This window comes from Corvus cornix, chromosome 6, assembly GCF_000738735.6.
Source record: "Corvus cornix cornix isolate S_Up_H32 chromosome 6, ASM73873v5, whole genome shotgun sequence".
Lineage (NCBI taxonomy): Eukaryota > Metazoa > Chordata > Aves > Passeriformes > Corvidae > Corvus > Corvus cornix.
In genome coordinates this window covers 16,017,241-16,040,562 of record NC_046336.1, presented here as the reverse complement: position 1 = coordinate 16,040,562, position 23,322 = coordinate 16,017,241, and the positions used below count along the sequence as shown (strand labels likewise).

The following is a 23,322-nucleotide window of genomic DNA, read 5'->3' as shown; positions in this document are numbered from 1 at the left end:
TGGCTATTAGAGTAGAAAAAGAAACCTTAGGTTTATCTTAGAGTACTGATATCTGTCTTAATTGGAACTTCTGGTAGAAGTCTGTGGTAAGTTTTTAATAACATGAATTAAAATTAAGTTCTGAGTCTTAGATACTTGGCAACTGAATTATACATAGACCAAAAATACAGTAACAGGTTTACCAGTTCTTAAAGTTCTATGATCAGAGTTCATGTAGTTGGTGTTCTTTTAAATGAAAAGCTGTTGGAGTCAGAAGAGTGCACAGGACTTTTAACTCTTATTTAAAATTAAGGATTACTTTTTCCTGCAGTGAAGTATGAAAATGTGATATCAACATCTGAGAAAACAAGAATACAAAGAAAAGAACTTTATTGTATCTGTTTTAATGTTGAGATTTTTATTGTCACATATATTACAACACAGCATCACTATAAAATGTCATCAGTGGCTCCCTGGCTATTGGGCTGTAAGGGTCTGCAATGCTGAACAGTCTTGTGTGATAAATCTTCATCCTCTGTAGGTACAGTCACTCTATTCCCCATGCTTTTTGACTTAATATCTCGCTTGTATTTCTGAAAATACATCAACCCATTGATTCTGTTTTAGGATGGGAATATGGAATTACTATTCCTCCGGACACTAAACCCAAGTCATGGGTTGCTGCAGAGAAAATGTACCACACACATCGACGACGAAGACTGGTGCGGAAACGTAGGAGGGAACTGTCTGAAGGAGTTACAGCAGGAAGGGTAAGAAAAGAGAGATCCAATCAGGACTTGCACATTTTAACAGTTTGAGGTTTTGGGTTTTTTTAAAAGAACTGCATGAGATTACTCATTACCTGAGTAAAGAAAAAGTGTAATACCAACCAAAAAAAATCTTGAACAACCGTTTATGTATTTATTATATTCCCTTTCTGTATCTTCTTCTACGTTGACGTTTCTAGCTTTGGTTTATGAGGGGGTTTTTAGGCCTGCCACAGCAAATGCTGCTTTTTTTCACTACAGTTACACAACACTGTGGATAACAAGAATTTGTATCTTCTAGGGAAGGTCATCATATGAAGATCAGGAAGGATGGGAATATGCTTCCCTGATTGGCTGGAAATTTCACTGGGAACAACGCAGTTCTGATACTTTCCGTCGAAGACGATGGAGACGAAAAATGGCTCCCTCAGAGACACATGGTGCTGCAGCTATCTTTAAACTTGAAGGTGCTTTGGTAAGGGACAGAGTGTCAAAAAGGTCTTTCAAAGGTCAATCTGTTAATTTGCAGTAAATAAACAAATATATCAGCCATTTTAGCCCCTGAATTGTTAAACTAATATATAACTGAGAAGCTAATACAGTGTACATTGTTTAAATTATTTAGTCTGAAAGGGACCACTAAAGTTGGGGTAGAGATTTTTGTATTATTACTATTTTTTAATATTTTTATTACATATACAATATTGTATATCACGTTATATATAATTTATGTTTTATATTTTTAAAATCTTACTTATTGCTTTACTTTTCAAATTATTTTTGTTAGTGCATTATGTGAGATTTAGCTCAAAAGGCCAAATTACTAGATGAGCCTCCTGTAAATAAAGTGAAAAGGTAGCTCAAGCTTTTCATGCTTTTCATGTAATTTAGATGTTTTAACATCAGCACAAGAAACAACAGGTATGGAAAAAGCTGCCCCTGATGAGTATTTGCTTGTGTAAACAACCAAACACATGAAAAGATAAGAAAGTGGAGAAGCCAGAATTTCACATGACACAGATAGAGGAGCAGAATGCAGTTATTCCTCTAGTTTTCAGGTTAACACAGCTTCACAAATAACCTCTATTTACCAAAATACAAACTGTAGCAAATAATGTGAGAAGGCTCCTTTGTTTTTGTAAACTATATAATGATTCTGAGTGTATAGCATTAACAAAACTTTGCACTTTTTTCTTGGTTTGTTTCTCTTTTTTTCATCAAATGTTGACCAACGATTCACTGATGGAATTTTCTTTCTTCACTTAATTTGGTTGCTCTGAGTTTAATAATTCCTCTTTCAGTTTTGCTTACAGCTGTAGTTCCTGCACTAGTGCTGGGATGAAGCCTTAAACCAGTTCTCTGCTGCAGCACTGTGCAGAAGACCTGTGACCTTTCCTCCACTATGAACTGATAGGTAGCTAGTACATCTCCAGAAATAAGAAATTCTGGAAGCAAGATTAAATGATTGCATATGATTTCTGCACAGCTTCAATTGGCAACAGGAAATGACCTCTGGACATGAGTAAACATCCTGTAAAGCACTTTTGCTCACAGAAGTAAATTACTCCTTGTCCTGGAGGAGAGATGGAAACCCATAAATTCCCACACATAGTCCATTTCTATCAAGTTCCTTCTATGTTTGTAAATAGTCAATAACTTTGTTCTCTATCTAACTTCAGGGAGCAGACAATAGTGTCGATGATGGAGAAGGGAAGAGTTCAGACAAAACCAAGGAGTCAGCTACAAAGGTGTTTGGTGCCAATACACCAATGGTTTCCTGCTATTTTGACAGTAGGTTCTTTAAAAATACCTTTCTCAAAAATCTTGTCTGTTTCCTTTTGGTCTCAAACAGAATCATAATTCTTTGTGGTTTACATCTGGCTTTATATGCCTTCTGGAGTAATTACTATCAGACCCTTGATTGGACCCTATTTAAATTATTAAGGAAAAAATCCAGTTAGTCATTTCAGTATTTCAGTCCACTGTTACACAGATATTTTTAAAGCCTGTATGGGACAGGAATTTTAAGGGTAAATTTAATTTTTCTATTGGTTTAGGTCACTTAACCAGCTCAGTGCAGGATCAGACAATGCCTGGGCCAGAGGAAGCAGTACCATGTAGTTGAGTTGGTAAAGTGAACAAAACTGTAGCTTTGCCAACCTGGATTGGTTTTGAATGCTTTGTAATCACTGTAATGTGAATCACAAAAGCAGGGATGTTGAGATGGGAGCCACCAGTGCTAATTAACAGGAATAGAGGCCAATTGTGTGACTTAACATCCTTTTTGAGGAGCTCTGATTAGAACGCTTGCCTTTATTTGAACTCTGCAGAACTTGATCAACTTGCTGGGAATGGATGTCTGTATCGTAAAGATTTCAGAACCCAGGGAACATTGTTGAAGTTGCTTTTTAATAATGACCACAGTTGGAGGAAAATGGCACTTTTTCTTGCCAGAGGTCAGAGGTTTCAGCTCAATGAGGTTCTGTAGTGGCTCAGATTTTTTCATGGGCTGAAAGGGTTAGACCTGACATCTTTTCAAGCAAAGCTGTAGTAACTTAGCTAAGAGCTAAAAATGTGAAATACCCAGGATCTTGGAAGTGCTGTAGTGAATACTTAAGCACAGGAGTGCCCAGTTCTTGATTGTCTTTGCCTGAGCTAGATTATCACACTGTTTCAAACAAATTTTTGAATAGAAAGACTTTTAGATGATCATATGGTGAAAAAAGCCCAAATAACATTAGTGATTTTTTTTTTTTCATTTCTGTGTTGTGTTGGAACAAATGTTCTCAGGTGCTAGCTGATTGGTATTAATAGCACATGAAAAGCAAAAATGTTACTACAGTGCTTGTGTTATAATGTGTAAGGCATTAAAATATCTTCATTACAGAAAAGAAGCCTGTATAATGCAGTTGAGCTGGTTTTATTTATTTGATACAGGAGTATATACTTACCACCTTCGCTGTTACATCTACCAGGCAAGAAACCTCATGGCTTTAGACAAAGACAGTTTTTCAGGTATGGAAAAATCCTGCTAAAGGTGCAGAAAACCCACTTTTGCCATGAACTAGTAGCTTGATTTATTTGGATGCAGAATATCTTGACTCTTTAAGGTCTGTGCATAGGTCCCAGCTACTGAAACTACACCGTAAAGAAAGTCTCAGCTTTATTACGTATGACCTGAATTTGTTACTACTGCCCCAGAGGCTGCTGCAAACAAAGTGCTCTGTTATGTCCTGTACCAGCTGCTGCCAGTGAATTCTCAGTGAGGGAATGGGATTTCAGATAAGGTCTGAATTTCCCATGACCAGGCCCTTCCTTTTGCCTTGGATTCTCCTTCTAACCAAAGTCTACATGCAGTTTTTTCCTGCAGGAAGCTTGCACAAAAGCAAGGATGAAGAAAGCTGGATGATTTCTTCGTTACTTATGTCACCAACTGCCTCTCAGTGTTCAGTGTGTCTTATTAACTGATTATGGACCATGAACATGTAGAAAACTACACTGTGCCTTACTGATAAGCATGTCTTTTATTTGTTTATACATGTGTACTTCTTGCCCATGTATTTCCAGCTCTTAGTTATTCCAACAGCGTTGTGTCCATCTGACATCTTTGTAGTCAGACTAATACCCAGCTTTCAAGTTTTGCTAATTCAAATCAAAATTTCACTGGAAAGTCACAGAGGAAATTGAATTTAGGTTCTGTAAGAATATGACTTTACACTTCCTTTAAGGAAGTTCAGCAGAAGACAAAGCTGAAATGAATTTTCTTTCTCCATTACCCTCCATTTGCATTCTTTCTTTTTCTCCCTTTAATTGAGTAGGTGTAATGCCTTTGTTACAGAGGATGCAATGCTTTACAAATTTTAGTGCTATTTTCTGAAATGAGGAGGGTTTTGTAGGGCTGCCTGCGTGTATTTGGTCTTATTTCAATATGCAGCACTTAAAAGCAATGCAAAGAAACAATTAAAAATGCCTTTAAATTGCATATGTATAATTCAGGACAGGCATCTCAGATGCAGTCATACATAAACTAGCTCATCTACATTTTATTTTCCTCTAAAATTTGTTTGAAGAATTAGCCAAATTTTGTAAAACTCTGATCATATACCTTGTCAGGATCTATTGAAACTGACCTAAAGATAACCTCTGAAATTGCCTTTAGTCCTTAGCAAGTGCAATTTGTACAGGAAACATTAATGACCATCATCAGATGCCTTCTACAGAGCTCTTGATGATTTAAAGGCCTGCCGAATACTGGGCCTAGACCACTTTAATCATTCAGCTGTTTCACAAGAAGAGGTTGCTGTAAACAAGCATGTTTGAAACCTAACCATGATCTGAGCAATACAGCCTGGGAGAATTTGTTGTTTGGCAACTAGTCAGAACTAGAATTATTTCTTTGTATTATTTATGAGGCCGTACAGTTGTATATCAATGGAGACAACAAAAAAGTTTCTATGGACAAGATTTAAAGCAAGATTAGTATAAACAGTGTTTCATTTTAGTTTTCTGGTTATTTTTCTGCTTTGAAAGATATTTTATCATTTTCATTTATTACTGTTAATCAAGCCTTGTATAAAGGAAGTGATTTAGTAATCGAATGGAAATTGCTCTATTAAATGTTAATTACATATATGTGTTCATTTTTGTTTTACATAGAATGGTTTATAGAACTGGTAACAACAGTAGAAAAATAACATATTACATTTGATAAAAATTGTGATTGTATACCTTATGGCTTGATGTGGTTTTGTTTGTCTGTAACTCTGTGCTTTCAATCTTTGTATGATATTTCAGATCCATATGCTCATGTTTCTTTCCTCCATCAAAGCAAAACAACCGAGGTCATTCATTCAACTCTAAATCCTACATGGGACCAAACTCTCATATTTAATGAAATTGAGATCTATGGGGACCCACAGTCAATAGCCCAAAACCCACCTAGTGTTGTTATTGAACTTTTTGACAGTGACCAAGTGGTAGGTGAAATCTTTTTACCCTGATTGCTTTTTTATTTATTTATGTTAGTTGACAACACATCAATGGCTGTTACTGCTGTTTTTTATTGCAGGGTAAAGATGAATTCCTTGGAAGAAGCGTTTGTTCCCCCATGGTCAAGTTAATCCCAGAAGAGGACATCACACCAAAACTGCTTTGGTATCCGGTTACAAATAATGGCAAAGCTAGTGGAGACATTCTTTTTGCTGCAGAACTTATTTTGAGAGACAAGGTGTGTATTTCTCCTTTTTTTGTGTGTGTGTAATATAATAAGATACAGTATATATTCTTCCATGATGAGACATTATGTGAAGAACTGTCTTAACACTTGCAAGGTATTTCATCTAAGGAAGATGGGAGAAACTAATACTCATGTTTGTGTCTTAATAGGCTGGTACCAACCTTCCAATTCTTCCATCACAAAGGGCACCAAAGCTTTACATGGTCCCTCAAGGAATCAGACCAGTAGTTCAACTCACTGCTGTTGAGGTATGGTTACTCTTAAACTAACTGAATACAAGTACAGTCTTCTCATCCTCTGGACAGGAGGCTTGTGTAAGTACTTAAAGAAAACAAAAAAATTCATAGTGAGAAATACTCTGTTCTTTAAGTGGTTTTGAATTTCACTGTTTCCACTTATTTTCCTAGAACTAGAACCTTGAAAGATTTTGCCAGACACATTTTATTATTGAATATCTTTATTTCTTCTTTCCTACTTTTTGAGTGTTATATTAAGCATATTGATATCCCTTCCCACTTTTGCTTATATTGGATTTTATTTTACAGATTTTGGCCTGGGGGCTGCGAAACATGAAAAACTACCAACTGGCACCTGTTATGTCTCCAAGTCTCATTGTGGAATGTGGGGGTGAAATGGTGGAATCTGTGGTGATCAAAAACCTCAAAAAGACACCGAATTTTCCGTCTTCTGTTCTCTTCATGAAAGTTGTACGTTACAAAAACCTATATACCACCTATCTATAGCAAAATAAGTTGCTCCATAGTTTTAAAGTTCAAGGGTTTGTTCTGAGTAGAAAAGCTCACACATCCTTTTTTGATTTACCATAAGCAATTTGTGAGCCTGAAAACTGTAATAAAGATCATGTAAACATGTGTGTACAGTCACTGGTAAGTTGCACGATTTTATATGCACAATCCAGTGCAGTATATAATTTTTTTTTTTTTGAAAAGGCATCAATTTACCTGTAGATGTTTGGCTACTTTCTTATTGCTAGGATGGGAGCTGTGCAAGAGTAAAGAAAATTCAAGATTTGGGGCAATTAAAATTACTCTTACTGACTTTTATTGACTCATAAAATTAGAAGTTTTCATTCACCATACAGCCATAAAACATGGTAGTTCAATATTAGGTAAATGAAGTAACAGCTCTGATTTAGGGAAGAAATCTTTATTCTTTCTTTTTCTTCTGTTTGCATTGTAAAAAACCTCTAACCTTGTATTTTTAGCTTTTGCCAAAAGAGGAGTTATACAGTCCATCCCTTGTTATCAAAGTAATAGACCACAGACCATTTGGACGGAAGCCCATTGTGGGACAATGTACTATTGATTTATTGGAAAGCTTTCGCTGTGACCCCTACACTACTAAACAGGACATTGCACCACAGCTGAAAGGTAGGAAACTGGAAAATGATACGTTCTGCTTTCTTGTGAGATACTAGAATTACCTACCTTCAGTGTTTACTCTGCATGTTGTACTGATGAATAGACATCTTGTGTTGTGTACTTAGTTGGAGATAATGTTTTCTGAAAGGAAAAACACCTAAAAGAGAGTATTAATTAGTGTAACATTCTGTGAAACATAAGAGGGCATAATGCAAAGCACTTTTGGACTTGATGTGCTCATTCCCTGAAGTTCCTCTTTAGTACCAACTTGGAAGTTAACTACCTGGAGATCACCTCTGCACTAGCACCAAAGTAATGATCCAGTATTCTAGCAAATATGGTCTGAATACAGTGCTGACATTTCCTCTGTATTTTTTCAAGTTTTACTCTTAATTTGAATACTGTGTATTTGAGAAATGTTTGTATATCCTGCACAAAAATATTTTGTCTGTTTTTAGCAAAAAGTGGCAACGAATTGCTTTCTTTAGATAAACATATAGCCAATGAATTATTTTACATCTTCTGTAACTGTCTGGAATTAAATCTGATGAAACTGTTTAGTAAGATATTTTTCCTACAACATATTGCCTTAATAAAACCTTTGGCTTACAGTTAGTCTGCTCTCTGCTGCACTTCACCAGGATACAGTAATTGATATGGAAGACACACAGCCACTGCTAACAGCTCAGGTAATCTTTGAAATTTGATGCTTGACTTTGTTCTTAAGATCTCTGATTTCTGAGGAACTATCTAGACAGCAAAATTGTCAGAAACGTATGCAACCCTGTGGAAAGCCAGATTGAAGAAAGGTACTTGGTGACAGGAAAGCAAAGGAAATATGTTAATCATTTTAATCTTTGTTTTCATATAGTAAACATCAAACTGTAGCATTTTGTGCTGGTAAAATTCACCAGTAGCTTAAGAATTAATTCACTTGTTCAATAGCTATTGAAAGCACATGATAGAACATTACCCAGCTCCCACTGATGGTGGCTAGAGCAGCTTGATTTTGCACAGACTGACCAGTTCTAGATAAAGGAGTTAGAAGTAGGTGTATGCTCTGGTCCTTCAGCCCCTCGTTTTATCACGGTCATGGCTTTGCCTCTCTTACCTTGAAGCCATCCAAGCCCAATACCACTGAAACAATGTTTTTCTGCACTAACACTTCACTTCTTTCCTTTTCTGTTGTGCCTTGTCTCTTTACTGCTCTGATTCTTTCGAGACCACCACAGTACAGTTTTGCTTTCCAGGTAAAAAATAATTCTGCTTGCAGAATTTTACTCTTGTGTTGAAACATGACTGAAGACAGATTCCAAACAGTACATTTTCAAGGAAGAAATATCAATTCTTTTAGGACTGTAAAATGTTTCCTTTGCCTAGTGTGTTCATAGATTTCTGATGGCCTGCTATGTTAAAGGAAGCAGAGGAGTTATGCCCTTTAATATATAGCAGTTTTGCAGACTCTTAATCCACAACTTTAACTTTTGAAAATGCAGAATATTTGACATTGTTACAGCAGTCCCAGAGTAAATACTACTGAATGTAAACTTTTGAACTGTTACTGCTATTTGAGTATATTAATGATTGCATTGTTCTTCCTTCATGGCTTCTTCTTATCATCATCATATTCAGAATCTAATTTAAATACATCATAGACCATGATCTTGTGATTACTGCCATCATACATGTAAATTGTCATTAATGTTTAATTTAGAGCAGTCTCACTTTTATCTGAAATAGGTTTTCTCTTCTAACATATTTGGTATATATTCTAATACAAGCTAGAACAGAGAACTATTATTCCCTTTTAAAAATATAAGGAAAAATATTTAGAAAATAAAGAAGACTTAGCACTTCAAAGTCACTGGTAAAATTGGTTATATTTGTGTAGTTTATTTTGACTACAAAGGGAAAATTTTAAATGCCACATAAACAGAAACACAATTTCTTTTAGTTTGGCATCACCCAAGCCAAATATAACCCTAGATACAGTGAAAGCATCCATATTAGAGGAATGAAAACTCAAAACAATCCAAATGGAAATAAGTAAAACTGTGGAAGGTGTAAGTGCTATGCAGACAACACCCTGAGGACACAAAATGCCAAAATTTCATCAATTACATTCCAATTTCCAGTGTTTAAGCAGTATGTCAACAGCACTCAGCAAAATGGCTTCTCCAACAGCAGTGCATGTATGTACCAAACTAATGCATGCAGGTGACCAGGACGGGGTTGGATGGGGAGGAATGTTAATGTATGGAGTCTTGAGGGGGTACTTCTCTTGGCAGTTTGGCCACAGAGAGATTTTGGAGGAGATGATGCTCACAAGTCCAGTATGATTAGTTATATTAAGGTATTCTTGTCCTGAAAATCTTACTATGCATATAGAATATGTATGAACTACTAAAAACTTCATTTTTGTGTCACCTTACTTAGAATCTCTGTGATAAAAGCACAAAATGAACAGGAATTATTTCACCACACTATTAATATTTAAACTTTGTTTAGAAGTCTACTTCCTGGAAAATAAAATTACAATTTAAAAATTTCTAACTCTGAATTTTCTAGGGATCCACTGCATCTCTTCGATTTTTTTTCCATAATTCCAAATTGTTCAAAAAGCTAATAGTTGATGTCTTAACAACTTCATGTATAACAATCTACAGTGGAGTCACTGGGTAGATTTTAAAAAGGACAGTAATATTACGTTGATTTTACCATGTGAATATTTCACTCCAAAATCTCCAATTTATCATATGGCATTTTATTCTGTATTTTGGCATTCTGTGAGCACATCCTGATTACAACTTCTCGTAACAATAATATCTAAATACTGAAGACTATTATTTGCTCTGGGAATTTTTAAAGAAGATCTTAAGGTTTTGATTTTTTTTCCTCCTTAACTACTTCTTCCCAAAACTACCAAGTGCATTATTTGAAGAGACATTTGAAGGTATATCAAGGGGAAAAAATAACAAACCCAAAACATAACCCCTGACTTAAACTCTTCCAACATTATTCTTTGATGAAAGATTCAGAGTTCTACACAGTGTATTTTGTGTAGAGACTTTAAATTGGGTGTTTAAATTATGATTGCATAATTATGCAAGTTAACCTTTGCATTGTCAACATTGTATTTAAACAGTATTTTTAAAAAGTGAAATTTAACTATGGCAAACTATTCAAAATTACCTCATGAATTCTGCCCATAATTTGCTGGGGTTTCCACAAAAAAATCACTCCAACTGTCTTTAGAAAATGACAGTCCCATGCTAATCTGATAAAAATATGCTGTACTTATATGATTTGAAGGTAGACAAGACTAGTAAAACAAATAGACCTGAATGTCCCAGCAAAATAATTACTTAACAGAAATGGGAATAAATGAGAACGATATACCAGAGTGATGTCCTGACTTGATGCGTTTGGCTTGTATTCATAAAATGTTTTGCATATTTCCTCGGCTTTGCACAAAAATTCCTTGCTAATGCTTTTAAATGAAAACACAAGGTATAATGTATAAAAAGTAGCACAAATGACACTTGCTAATCATGGCTTCCAGATGGGATGCATGATGCTTGCTCTTAATGGACTGTGGGGTCGTAATTAGGGTATCTGTGATTTAACAGGTGAAGCATTTTGGAATGTGCGCATTGTTTTCACACTTATATGGATAAATCTATAGATGTACATAGAGTAGTTGCTACTGTACTTTATAATCCTTCATCTTTTTTTCAGACTCCTGAAAATCCACAGCCTGTAAAAAATTGTTAAATGATAGTAGAAGGAAACGGGAAAAAGATGTTGAGCATTAGCAAATTATTTTATAGAGAAGTAAATAGTCATAAAGGGGAAAAAACCCACTTGAATCTTACATATGTGAAATTTGTTTGGAAATGTCTGGAATAGGTTCAGTTTTGTAACTGCTCTTAGAAATATTTTTCATCTGAAATAAATCAGATCCAGTGCTCTGTGCAGCCACAGATGAAAGTGGGAAGCGATGATACTGTGGAAACCAGTAAATAGAATCCAGACTGTAACACCACAATGATACAATAAAAATCTAGGCTTCTCTCAGTTTTGCTTTGCTATGTGAAGAAGCACAGGGCAATAATGTCTTACAGTCCTGCAAACATGTTTTTAAAATGTGTGTACGTATGTATGTGTATATATATATATCTCTATATATACTCCAGTTCAATATCTAGAACATTCTGCTTTTCTGACAGCAGAAAAAAAAAAAATCAAGTTAAACACATGGTGTCTGAATATTCTTCAAAAGTATTTCTAAATTATTGATGTTAGTAACTTACTTTGCACACTTACTATATACAAACCCCTAACCATTTAAAGCCTATTTAACTGTATAAAATTCTTCAAATCATATCCTTAACATTGTTTTTATTTTGCTCTTTTCTTATGACTTGATCCTCATGAGCAGCTCACAGAAAAGGTAATGTATACTACTTTAAAAAATCTACACATTGCTTTCTCCAGTTGAAAACCACTATATCAATACTGCCTACAAATTAGAATTATAAGCATGTGGGTGAGAACAGTAATCTCTGAAAGTGATATAAAACCTACAGTGAACTTGTAAAATGGTAAATTTAGGCTAAATATGCAAGACTAAAATAGGAAGCCCTATATATAAAAAAAATCAAAACAACCAATCCAAAAGAGCCCAAACAAACCCTCACCTTTAATGATCTGCATAATACTTTAAGATTCTCTGTAAGTCCAAACAATCTTTAAAAGAAATCAGATTTACAGTGGATGAATACTATTCATTCTGTTCATTCATAGCAGATGAACGTTATTCATTACCATTGAAAGTTTGTTTTCAGGGGAAAATATTTACATTATGCAGTCCACGTGAATACAGAAACGATCACTTTCTTAAACAGTGATTATCAGACTTAAAAATAGAAAAAACCCCACAGAAATACTGTATTAGTAGAATGTATAGATTGTTAGTATCTTGGTGTCGTGAGGCTTATTGAAGTACTGTTTCTAACAGGGCAAGACTCAATTACTCCTTCTCAACTGCATTGGTTTAGCAGTGAGGTAGATCTGCAACTGCCTTAATTATTATATTCTAATTTTCTTTCAGATAAAGTTCTAATATTACCTAACTGATAATAAGTTCTAGAGTATATTTTTTATTACTGTGCTTAATTTTTCATTATTTTTGCTGTCGAATATGATATGAGAGAGACTTTATCTCCCAATAAAATCTTTTTTGCTTTTCTTTAAGGAGGAAGAAATTGTGGATTGGTGGAGCAAATTTTATGCTTCAATAGGAGAATATGAAAAATGTGGACAGTACATTAAAAAAGGATATGACACTTTAAAGGTATTGCCCAGGATAAAATAGGTTAACATATTTCAGAGCTTATGGGCCCAAGACCTGTCCCACTTTTTTTTTTTTTTAAATGCTCTTCAAATTTCAGCTATACATGATTTTCTATAAAGGTTCTTTACTAAGTCATGTGATGAAATTAAGCTTCTAAGAAGATATCCTGGCTTCTCTTCTACTTAACTACACTTACTAAGAGATGTATTAAAAGTTTAATCTTGCCTTGGGTGAAAGGGAATTTTAGTCTTGACTTCATTGGGCACCAGGCAGATCCTAAATAAACATACACATTAAGAAAGTATGAGCACAGAGAATCAGTACATTTAACTGTTTGTTGGCTAAAATTTGAAGTGAGACTGCTTTCATTTCTTATCTAATACAGCTAACAAAGAAAGTAAAGATAAGCTTATGACATGCTACTTACTCTGGTTTTAACCAAGCCTAAATGAAGCTTTATCACATGTTCTCCAAACATTGCATTTGCTCCCACTTTGATATAAAATAGTTCCAAAAGCTTTGGTTCCCTGAAATAGTCCATCAAACATAAAATACTTTGCAGTGGCACCATGGTGGAGCTGATACGTATGATAATTTCTAAACTTACCTTTTTTCTTTTTTTAAGGTGTATGACTGTGAATTGGAAAAAGTACCTGAATTCAATAATTTAACAGACTTCTGTGATACATTTAAACTATACAGAGGCAAATCTGAGGACAGTGATGATCCATCAGTGGTTGGGGAATTCAAGGTAAATTTCAAATGACGGGCAACGAACAAATGCTAGTTGCAGTCTTCTGTATATAAGTGGTTATTTAAGTAGATCTACATGCAAGTGTTTCAGCTTAAATATGGATGTGTGCATTAGTAGGGGCAACAGATGTTTGTAACTACTTAGGTACAGGCCCATCTTTTTCAAGGAAAGTACAGCTACATGTTGCCCACACTAAAAGTGCTATATGTTAATCTAAAATAAATACAATTCCTGCTAATGTAACCTTTCCTGGTAACCATGGGACAGAACCTTCCCAGATAACCTCTTGAACAGGACTAAAGTTCCACAAAGTACGTTTTTAGAATGAATTTGGAAAAGGTATTTTGTACTATTTCTGTGTTTCTGTGACTTTTTATAGATTAAAATAATGCTAATGTAGATAAAACCAACCAACCAAAAAACCCCCAAACCTTAAATGATGCTTTTGGAGAGAAAAACAAAGTATTTGTTACATATTCTCAGCTGGAGCAAAATAGAGTAATTTTGTTGACATCGAAACAGCTGACTTGAGGATATAACCTTGCCTTTTAATAAGTCTTAATATCCAAAATCCACTAAAATAAAACAAAATACTTCTAAGTCACTGTGGATCAGGCTAGAATTCTGCTACTCCTGTATAAACCAGAATGTATATGTGTAGGATAAATAAGAAGAAACAGACTTAGCAGAGTGACTTTTCTCCATTTATCTTGATGGTGTCTTTCTACCATTTTTTAGGGATCCTTTAAAATCTATGCGTTGCCTGACGATCCCGCTGTTCCAGCCCCTCCGCGGCAGTTCCGGGAGCTGCCGGACAGTGGGCCCCAGGAGTGCATTGTGCGAATCTACATCGTCCGAGCCCTGCAGCTCCAGCCCCAGGACAACAACGGGCTGGTGAGAACGTTGGCTGTCACAGTGTCTGTCAGCTAACTGCTCTCCTATACTTTAAGTAAAGTTAGTTTTGGTTGCTATTTCTTACCAATATTTTTGTTTCTTTTCTTTTAAATAGTGTGATCCTTATATAAAAATATCTCTAAGTAAAAAAGTAATTGAAGACCGAGATCATTATGTGCCTAATACCCTCAACCCAATCTTTGGCAGGTAACATATTTTTTTGTATTTTCAATTTACTGTATTTTAGACCATTCTCCTATTTTTTAAGGTAAACCTTTACTTGAACTATTCAGTGCTCTATTCATAGTTATATACTGACAGTTAATTGTGCGTAAAATTGCATAAGGCATTTCCCTTTGAAATCATTGGAAAACACAGATGCTTGGCTAATCCCTAGATTTTCTTTGTTATGTGGGTAAATTGCACAAAGTAAAACAATGTGTAGATCTTAAAACCAGCCTGTGTTAGTCATATAAGAATAACAAAATGTGCTATAGAATATGGCAAAAGTTTTAACTCTGAAAACTAGATGGATCTCACGAGTAATCAGCTTTAACATGTATTCCCAGTACACTGGTCTTTCCATCAAAGCTTAATGATGTCATTGAAATATATGAATAAAAAATACTAGATAGGAATGAAAAGTTACATCATCTGCATGATTACTATGAAATTCTGGGTCTGGTTTAGACTTGTAGGAGGATTTTGATAAATTAGAAAGTACAGAGAGGAGGAATAGAAGGATTATGACGGGTATGAAAAGCACACTTTGCAATGATGCACTACAGGTTTTCAATTGTTCAGATTATGCAAAGAAATAGACAGCAAAGATAATTGATTTCAGACAGAAGGTAACTTTCTTCCTCAGTCCCAATTCAAGCTACTGCACAGAAAACATCCAAGTAATACATTGTGCAGAAAGGAAGGCGGTAATAGCCAGAGGAGTACAAATGAAACTATTTATAAATGCAAATAGAAATTGGAGCATGCGTGATAACTGCTTCTAGATTCATCAGCTCTGGAAGCATCCTTTTAATACCTTCTAAAGGCTATTGCTCAAAGATAAACTAATAAGTGCTTTGTTTACTTTGGGCTTTTTTGAGTTTAAAAATAAGAAGCATTGCTCAAAAGAGCAATAGCCTTAACGAGGAATTTTTATGTTTAGAATGTATGAACTCAGCTGCTTCTTGCCTCAAGAAAAGGATCTGAAGATTTCAGTCTATGACTATGACACATTGACTCGTGATGAAAAAGTGGGTGAAACCATAATTGATCTTGAAAATAGATTCCTTTCTCGTTATGGATCTCACTGTGGCATCCCACAGCAGTACTGGATGTAAGTAATTTTGTCTGTTGAAAATTTTAATCTGTAAAACCTAGTACCCAGTCTCCAAAAAAGCCCTTAACTCTATGGTTAAAAAACAATGCTGTGGCTTCTCAAGGGTATTTGTTGTGCTTACTCTATCATCTAAATTCCAAGTGAAACTAAATCTTCAGAATAGCCTTCACTGAAAACCATGGCGTGAACTATTTTAATATTTTCTTAATACAGTAATGTATGTTATTTCTGTCCAGAGAACTCACACTTAAGAGAATTTTCTGACCTACTGATGGAAGTAAATATGAAAGCATCTATCAGTGTAAATTATTTTGATACACAAAGAAAAAACTACTGTGTCTTGGAAGGTAATTGAGCTGCTACAAAATTATGTCGCTATATCAAACTCCAGAGGCCTCAATCTAGGCAGTTACAGTGCTGCTCTTTCTGAGCTAGTTTAATAAATACATTTTACATGATGTGTAAATGCCCTGAATAGTGAATAATTTTAGAATGTGTTTCTTTTGCTTTCATAAAAGTTCAGGTGTGAATACCTGGCGTGATCAACTAAAACCCACCCAGTTATTGCAAAATGTAGCCAGGTTTAAAGGCTATGCTCCTCCTGTCCTCTCTGAGAATGGTAGAAAGATTAACTACGGGGGACAAGACTATACTTTGGAAGAAGCTGGTGAGCTTGTTCACTTATTTTATATGTATGTCTTAAATTCATATTGATAAAATATAAAAATTTCCAGTTATTTATGGAATACTAGAAAAATATCTTTGATTTTTCTCCAAGTTGAGCACACTTTTCTGCTCAATTTTAAATACCTGGTTTTAATTTTTTGTTTTAAACTTCAAATGCAAATTCTAGTTCATAAGCCCCTGTTCTTTTCCCATTTCTTTTATTTCAGAAGCTAACAAAATCTTGCATCAGCATCTTGGTCCAGGTGAAGAGCGGTTAGCCCTTCATATCCTCAGAACCCAGGGTTTGGTACCTGAACATGTGGAAACAAGGACCTTATATAGCACCTTCCAGCCCAACATCTCCCAGGTACTGTGAACTGGCTTGGTTATGGTTTCTTGAAAGCAGAAATGGAGCATTCCAGAGTTTATGTCATGGTGTTAATGGCATGGTATCACTCAGGGGAAAAGAGGGCTACAAATCATTGCTGCTTGGCTGAAAATGTGAAGCAGGTTAGTCTAGAAACATAATAAAATGCAGTTATGCTTTGCCACTAAGACCTCCAAATGACATCCTAAACACTGGCAGAGGGGAAATTAGGAAAGATTTATTTCTTTCTTTGTTACTGAAGTAAACTGGAATATATGTTTATGCCTCACCAGCAATAAAGGAGACAGGCTAGCTCAAGAGCTTCCCAGCTGCATCCAACAAATGAGACCCAGCTTGTCAATTCTCTACAAGTCAGAGGTGCAAGTTTAAACATGAAGCCTTACATTGGACCTCACTGCTAGAGAGGAACAAAGGCTAACGTTACTTTTCTGGCATTACCTAACTCACCAGTGGTTGGGGTTTTTTAAGAAAGTTTCTGTAGAAACAGAAAACTTGTCTGAAAAATAAAGGGGCCATGACAAACCTATATACAACAAACAATCCCTCATCCATCTTCTTCACTGCTACAGGGAAAGCTGCAGATGTGGGTGGATGTTTTCCCTAAAAGCTTAGGACCGCCAGGCCCTCCATTCAACATCACTCCCCGAAAAGCCAAGAAGTGAGTATCCCCACATACTACATACCCTCTGGCAGCCTTGACAAAGCAATTCAACTCTCTTGCCCCAAACATCTCTCTTAGGTATATCTTGCGTGTGATTGTCTGGAACACCAAAGATGTCCTTCTGGATGAAAAGAGCATCACAGGAGAAGAAATGAGTGACATTTATGTGAAGGGGTAGGAGCATTCTCTCATGTAACACTTAACTTACAAATGAATAACATTCAGAATGTCCTGGGAATATCTTGACCGTGGGTTTCAAATATTTTTTTCATTCAGCCAAGTCAAATGCTAACCTCAGAGGAGCACGGAAGTCTTATGAGATAAAGCATGACCAGTTAATGTGTGGTGAAAGTTCCCAGAATTTCACCTCTTGAGATGGATAGCAACTGAAAAGATAGAGTTATCTTTGGTGTTGCATGACTTGGATTGTTATTTTTTACATTCCCTAGTCTTTATATAAAAAAAGTCAATAGAAATCAGAGAAATATACTACTAGGCTGATTTAATTTCTCCCTAAAAAAGAATTCAGCAACTCACCGCTGATACGGCGCTGGTCTTAGATCAGAAATCCAGTTCAGATGTTCCTATTTATAGTGCCAAATTGGAGCCAACTACAAAAGGGCGTGGAAGACTCCCCCGCCCTCTGTGAGCAACACTTACAGGTTGTCTGCAACCCCTTAATGACACTGTTCCAGTACAAACAGGCACCAGTGTAGTCCCACTGCAAACTCCAGACGCATCTCTCCATATTTTCAGGTGGATGCCTGGTAATGAAGAAAATAAGCAGAAAACTGATGTTCACTACCGATCATTAGATGGTGAAGGGAACTTTAACTGGAGATTTGTTTTTCCTTTTGACTACCTCCCAGCAGAGCAACTCTGTTTAGTTTCCAAAAAGGTAAGTATTGCTAAAGATTTCAATGCTTAGAATACAGATTCTAGCTAGCCTGGTAATTTGTACCTACATATTAAAAGAGACAATTTGGCTCAGATCTGCATACTCTTCTCACACTGCTGTTGTGAACAGATTCCTTGCCTTTGGGCCAGGAACAATACACTGGCAACAACAGCAGTCTCCTTTTTGCAGGGGCAAGATTAGATCTTTTAATACTTCCACCATCCCCAGAATTCACAAGTACTAGCAGACCCCAGCTTTGAATTTTCATAAGTAATTTTTAAAGGTGCTTGGTATTCATTTTTTAAAATTTTAGGAACATTTTTGGAGTCTTGACAAGACAGAATTCAGAATCCCACCCAAACTGATCATTCAAATATGGGATAATGACAAGTTCTCCTTGGATGACTATCTGGGTAAGACTTTGAATAAGAATAGTTACTGTTGTCTCAAAGAAGGATATCAAAGTGAACAATTTTAAATTATCACATGAGGATTGCATTTACAGTGAGACACTGAGCATGGAAATGCACTCCAGCTTTCCTTCTGAATGAATGAGTATTCACTCAGGAAAGGCCTACTTGCAGGTAAACCAAGATACTTTTCATTCAGGTGAGCCGTCTCCCAAGGCGCGTAAAATCAGAATGTGCGTGAAAATTTACTTTGCTTCTTTCTTTAAGTAAAATTAATTGAACAAGGGTACTTCAGTTCTAAATAAGAGTAATGACATAATGCTGTAATTTAGGTTTAAGCAATCTACTTTAGGCTGTTATTAATCCCTACCTTTTCTAGAGATACTGCTCTGCACAGGATTCTCTGCCCTGTGTTATGACAGCTCCAAAGTTTACACACAAACTATATAGGCCTCAAAATCTGAAAACAAATAGTTGATTTGTAACTGTCATTTAAGTTTGCTAAATTATGCATTTAGCTGTCAGAAATTACTTATTACATTGCTGTATTTGAGTATCTTCTGTTTAGATGTGTGGGGGGGAAAATCCTCAATTAAAAAAAATCAAATGATCTTGCATTAAAGAAGGTGGAGGTGGAGTCGAGCTTGGTAAATGAAATTTATCAACACCAGCAGCAGGGGCTTAAACACAATGTGTCCCAATTCCCTGCCTCACAACATCCTTAGACAAATAAGAATGTAATGTGTCTGTTGATTGCCTTTCCTGTATAACATGTTTGGAGATAGCAAAGGTTGATGTTGAACTGCTGGGCTGTATGGTTGGTTGTGTTATGCAGTGTTTATTTTTGTATCCACCTCCTAGGCTTTGTGGAACTTGATTTACATAAAACAATCATTCCAGCAAAAGTTCCTGAGAAGTGTAATATAGACATGATCCCAGAATACAAGGCAGACAGTTCTCAGAAGGCTCCCAGGACAGCCTCTCTCTTTGAACAGAAATCCATGAAAGGATGGTGGCCGTGTTATGTTGAAAAGGATGGCGCCCGTATTTTAGCGGTATGGTTATTACTTCTTTTAAAAGTACTTCAGACGTGCTCACCTTACTTTTCAAATTACAAAGAAAGACTGTAAAGAGTCTCCCACTTAGCTGTTAGCTTTCAGTGGATATATGGAGGAGGGGTAAATAGGACATTCCATGGACAAGTTCAGGAATTTGTTCCAGCAGTAAGTTTTTGTTTTAAAATGTGAGTTTAATACTTCATTCATTTAGTTTGTTGCTGACCTTGTTTAACTTGAAAGACTGTGGTTGCCAGGTTGAATCATGGTATCTTGCCAAAGCAGCTGATGAAGCCATGTGAATGAATGCATAGCCTCAAGCTGTGCCAGGGGAGGTTCAGCTTGAACCTCAGGAAAAATTTCTTCATAAGAAGGGTTGTTAAGCATTGGAATGGCTGCACAGGGAGGTGGTGGAGTCACCATCCCTGGAGGCGTTCAAGAAAGGACTGGACGTGGCACTTAGTGCCATGCTCTAGTTGACAAGGTGGACCTGGTGATCTTAGAAGTCTTTTCCAACCTAAATGATTGTGTGATTCTTTAATTTATCACATTATTTCTCAGAAGAGCATCAGAGACATCCCAAATGCGTTGAAGACTAAAGGAAAAAGTTTAAATCCAAAGGATTTTTGTACACAGCAAACAAAATCTCTGTACTGAGAATCCAGACTAGCTTTGTGATTATGTATGCAATCAGAAGACCCAAAGCATTCTAACTTGTTCTACAGAGAATATAAATGCATATTTATAATTTTCAGAATATTAAGCCTTTCAAATGTGTCTTCTTCTTCTTTCTAATGTTTTTGCCTTTAAACTTTATCACTGGAATTTAATAAATGAGGAAAAATATTCAGAAACATTTATAAGCCACAGCAATATGAAAAATTAGATGCTTGGTCATTTGGAAAATATGCAGTCCTTGGGTTGCTTTTGAAAAAAGAGAAGAACTGGTTTTGTTTTGCTAAACTGGAAAAAAAAATTATAGCTTAAAACAGAACTATAGATGAAGTAGCAGAACAAATTTATGTCCAGTGATTTGGTTTTTTCTGTGTGTCTTTTCCTGATACTGTGTTGTGACGCTGTCATAGTACAGAGATCAGTATATTTTGAGAAGGAAATGGGAAACCCAGATGTACACCATGAGCTGATGCTGGTTCTTCTGTAGAAGTACCAAGCAAGTCCTATTAGTGCAATTTCAATAAGATGCTCGTCTCATACCACTTTTTTCTGAAGGGTAAAGTTGAAATGACATTGGAAGTTGTCAATGAAAAGGAAGCTGAGGAAAGACCAGCTGGTAAAGGAAGAGATGAACCCAACATGAACCCCAAACTAGATCTACCAAAGTAAGATATTTTTATCCCGTTAGATTTAGAAATATTCAATATCTAGCTACTCTGATGCATGCAGTAATATATTAGTCATCAGTTACCCTTTGCAAAACTTCATTTATAAAAGCCAATCTTGTTTCCTCCTGCAAGCATTAGGATAAAATGCAAGGTGGTTTCAGTACTAATGGCACATGTTTACTGCAGCTGCTATCTTGCATTTCAAAACTGTCTGTTCTCTTCAACCTCCAGACCAGCATGTTTTAATGTGTTATAACCTTAGTGTGTTATAAACCTAAGTATCCCCTGGTTTTAGAGTATAAATAATACTTGTTTCTTCCACAATGCAGCCGGCCAGATACTTCCTTCCTTTGGTTTACAAATCCCTGCAAGACCATGAAATTTATTGTGTGGCGCAGGTTTAAATGGCTCTTCATAGGCCTTATCATCCTGCTGATTCTCCTCCTGTTTGCAGCAGTGCTGCTCTATTCCCTGCCGGTAAGAATTCCTGAATGTTACTGTTCCTCAGCCGTGGGATGTGCTTAGACAGGAGTCATCAACAAGATACACTCCTTACTCAGGAGTCCATCATCTCTGTTTTAGCAGGAGATAGGGATTATATCCTTATAGATGTAAAAAAATTCAACTGATTTTTACTGAGAAACAATTAAAATTTAGGTTAAAATTAACCTATTAACTAAAGATGGAACAAAGAACTGCTTTAGAAGAGTTAATAATCTACACAATTAAAATAGCTAATAGCTGGCCTAGAGTCTACATTAGTCTGAAAAAACATTACCTATTTTCCCTGTATTTTAACTGAAATTACCGCACCATAAATACATTTTGATCCATTCTAATATTTTAAATGTCTTTTTCAAAGCTACACCGAAGTATTTTGTGTACATCATTTTACTTCTCTTGTTTCCTTCTTCCTCCCCCAACAGAATTATTTGTCAATGAAGATCGTGAAACCAATTTAAAGAAGATTTTTTTTTACCTCATCTTTTTAAGTAGTACTGAAATTTCGCCCCAGGCTGTGGACCAAAATCAGCAAGGCTCTCCATCCTTTGTATCTGCTTGTATTTAGAACAGCAAAATAGATAATTAAGACTTTCAATAAGGTTAACCAAGGTTCAAGAGGTCATGGAAGGTGTGTTTTAAAAACAAGAAATAACCCACACCCCCCATTTTTTTTACTTCAGTGGTATCTATGCATGGTAAATTTCTGACGTTGCTTTTAAAGTGGATTTTTCATAAAAAATCACTCAGAGGAGCTGCCTGCTTTTGCTATCTCTAGTTTTTAATGGATACTTCCTTTTGAGAATCCTTTTCATTGGGCACACTTTGAAACTCTGCATTTTAAGTTAAAGGAAAACAATCACTACTTACAATTATGCCTACCAAAGAAACATCACAGTGCAACCAATGGGTCATACACTGTTTCTAGTTCCAAAGTTTTCATCATCATGCTTCTTAACATTCTTATTTGCCATGCTGTAGACTTGCAAACACTATACACATATCTTGACAAGTGCATAAACATGGAAATTAATTATGCATTTTTTTAGTATAATTACAAAATTTTAAATAAACTTATCCACAAGTAAAATGCAAGTTTCTAGTTTTCTTCAACTGTAACAAAACTACAATGTATTAGGACTTAAGTAGTGTCTATCAGAGCATGTAATATCACAGACCTGGAGTTTAGGGTTGAAGAATAAGGAAATACTTCTGCACAAAGTTCTCATTAATTTATTAATTAATTATGAAATTAATAAAGAAATCTGTTGACTAGTTTCACTATACTCCTTGTATTTAGAGATGACCATGAATCAAAACACGAGGGTACATGACCTAGAATCAACCCTTGTTTTGAAATCTGATCTGCATATGGGAAGTATCTCACTTTGCCTCAGTCTCCTCTCCCAAGGCAGAGTAAAATATAATCTGCACTAAAAATCAGGTCATCATCTGTGATTCTATCTCACTTTTATGGAGGGCTGAAGCAGAAGTACCTCTGAACATCCTCTGGTCCTTGAAATGAAAGAAATCTGCAGCAGAACCTGAAATCAGCATTTGATATGATTGTCACACTTTTGACTGGATAAAGACTTCAGCTGTCTTTAAAAAGATGTCAGAAGTAACTACAAAAATTAATTAGTCTTTAAAAGCTTCTGTCATTGTATTTAGTGACATACTTAACACTTTCTTA

The 23,322-nt window shown here is 35.7% G+C and overlaps 1 protein-coding gene and 1 long non-coding RNA gene across 3 annotated transcripts in view; one reads left to right on the top strand and one right to left on the bottom strand.

Moving 5' to 3' along the window:
- Positions 1-22,904, top strand: part of MYOF (myoferlin) — a 64,534-nt gene extending 41,630 nt beyond the window's left edge. The window contains exons 29-54 of one of the 2 annotated variants that reach the window (XM_010410496.4): positions 607-749; positions 1,048-1,221; positions 2,426-2,537; positions 3,684-3,761; positions 5,541-5,722; positions 5,815-5,973; positions 6,132-6,230; positions 6,528-6,689; positions 7,208-7,373; positions 7,977-8,053; positions 11,806-11,817; positions 12,622-12,720; positions 13,346-13,471; positions 14,213-14,368; positions 14,484-14,575; positions 15,534-15,704; positions 16,226-16,374; positions 16,601-16,740; positions 17,331-17,419; positions 17,501-17,596; positions 18,179-18,320; positions 18,634-18,733; positions 19,592-19,785; positions 21,016-21,125; positions 21,458-21,605; positions 22,055-22,904. In XM_010410496.4, the coding sequence (XP_010408798.3) occupies positions 607-749; positions 1,048-1,221; positions 2,426-2,537; positions 3,684-3,761; positions 5,541-5,722; positions 5,815-5,973; positions 6,132-6,230; positions 6,528-6,689; positions 7,208-7,373; positions 7,977-8,053; positions 11,806-11,817; positions 12,622-12,720; positions 13,346-13,471; positions 14,213-14,368; positions 14,484-14,575; positions 15,534-15,704; positions 16,226-16,374; positions 16,601-16,740; positions 17,331-17,419; positions 17,501-17,596; positions 18,179-18,320; positions 18,634-18,733; positions 19,592-19,785; positions 21,016-21,125; positions 21,458-21,605; positions 22,055-22,090 (3,212 nt within the window). In that variant the 3' untranslated portion in view covers positions 22,091-22,904. Of the gene's footprint in view, positions 1-606; positions 750-1,047; positions 1,222-2,425; positions 2,538-3,683; positions 3,762-5,540; positions 5,723-5,814; positions 5,974-6,131; positions 6,231-6,527; positions 6,690-7,207; positions 7,374-7,976; positions 8,054-11,805; positions 11,818-12,621; positions 12,721-13,345; positions 13,472-14,212; positions 14,369-14,483; positions 14,576-15,533; positions 15,705-16,225; positions 16,375-16,600; positions 16,741-17,330; positions 17,420-17,500; positions 17,597-18,178; positions 18,321-18,633; positions 18,734-19,591; positions 19,786-21,015; positions 21,126-21,457; positions 21,606-22,054 lie in introns of those variants that run through there. The other variant, XM_019293887.3, reaches the window with a different exon arrangement.
- LOC120410190 lies at positions 377-7,650 on the bottom strand. The gene is made up of 2 exons (XR_005602147.1): positions 7,431-7,650; positions 377-1,261 (listed from the first exon to the last, which is right to left on the bottom strand). It is a non-coding gene; the product is annotated as an uncharacterized LOC120410190 (long non-coding RNA).
- Positions 22,905-23,322: the final 418 nt, after the last annotated feature.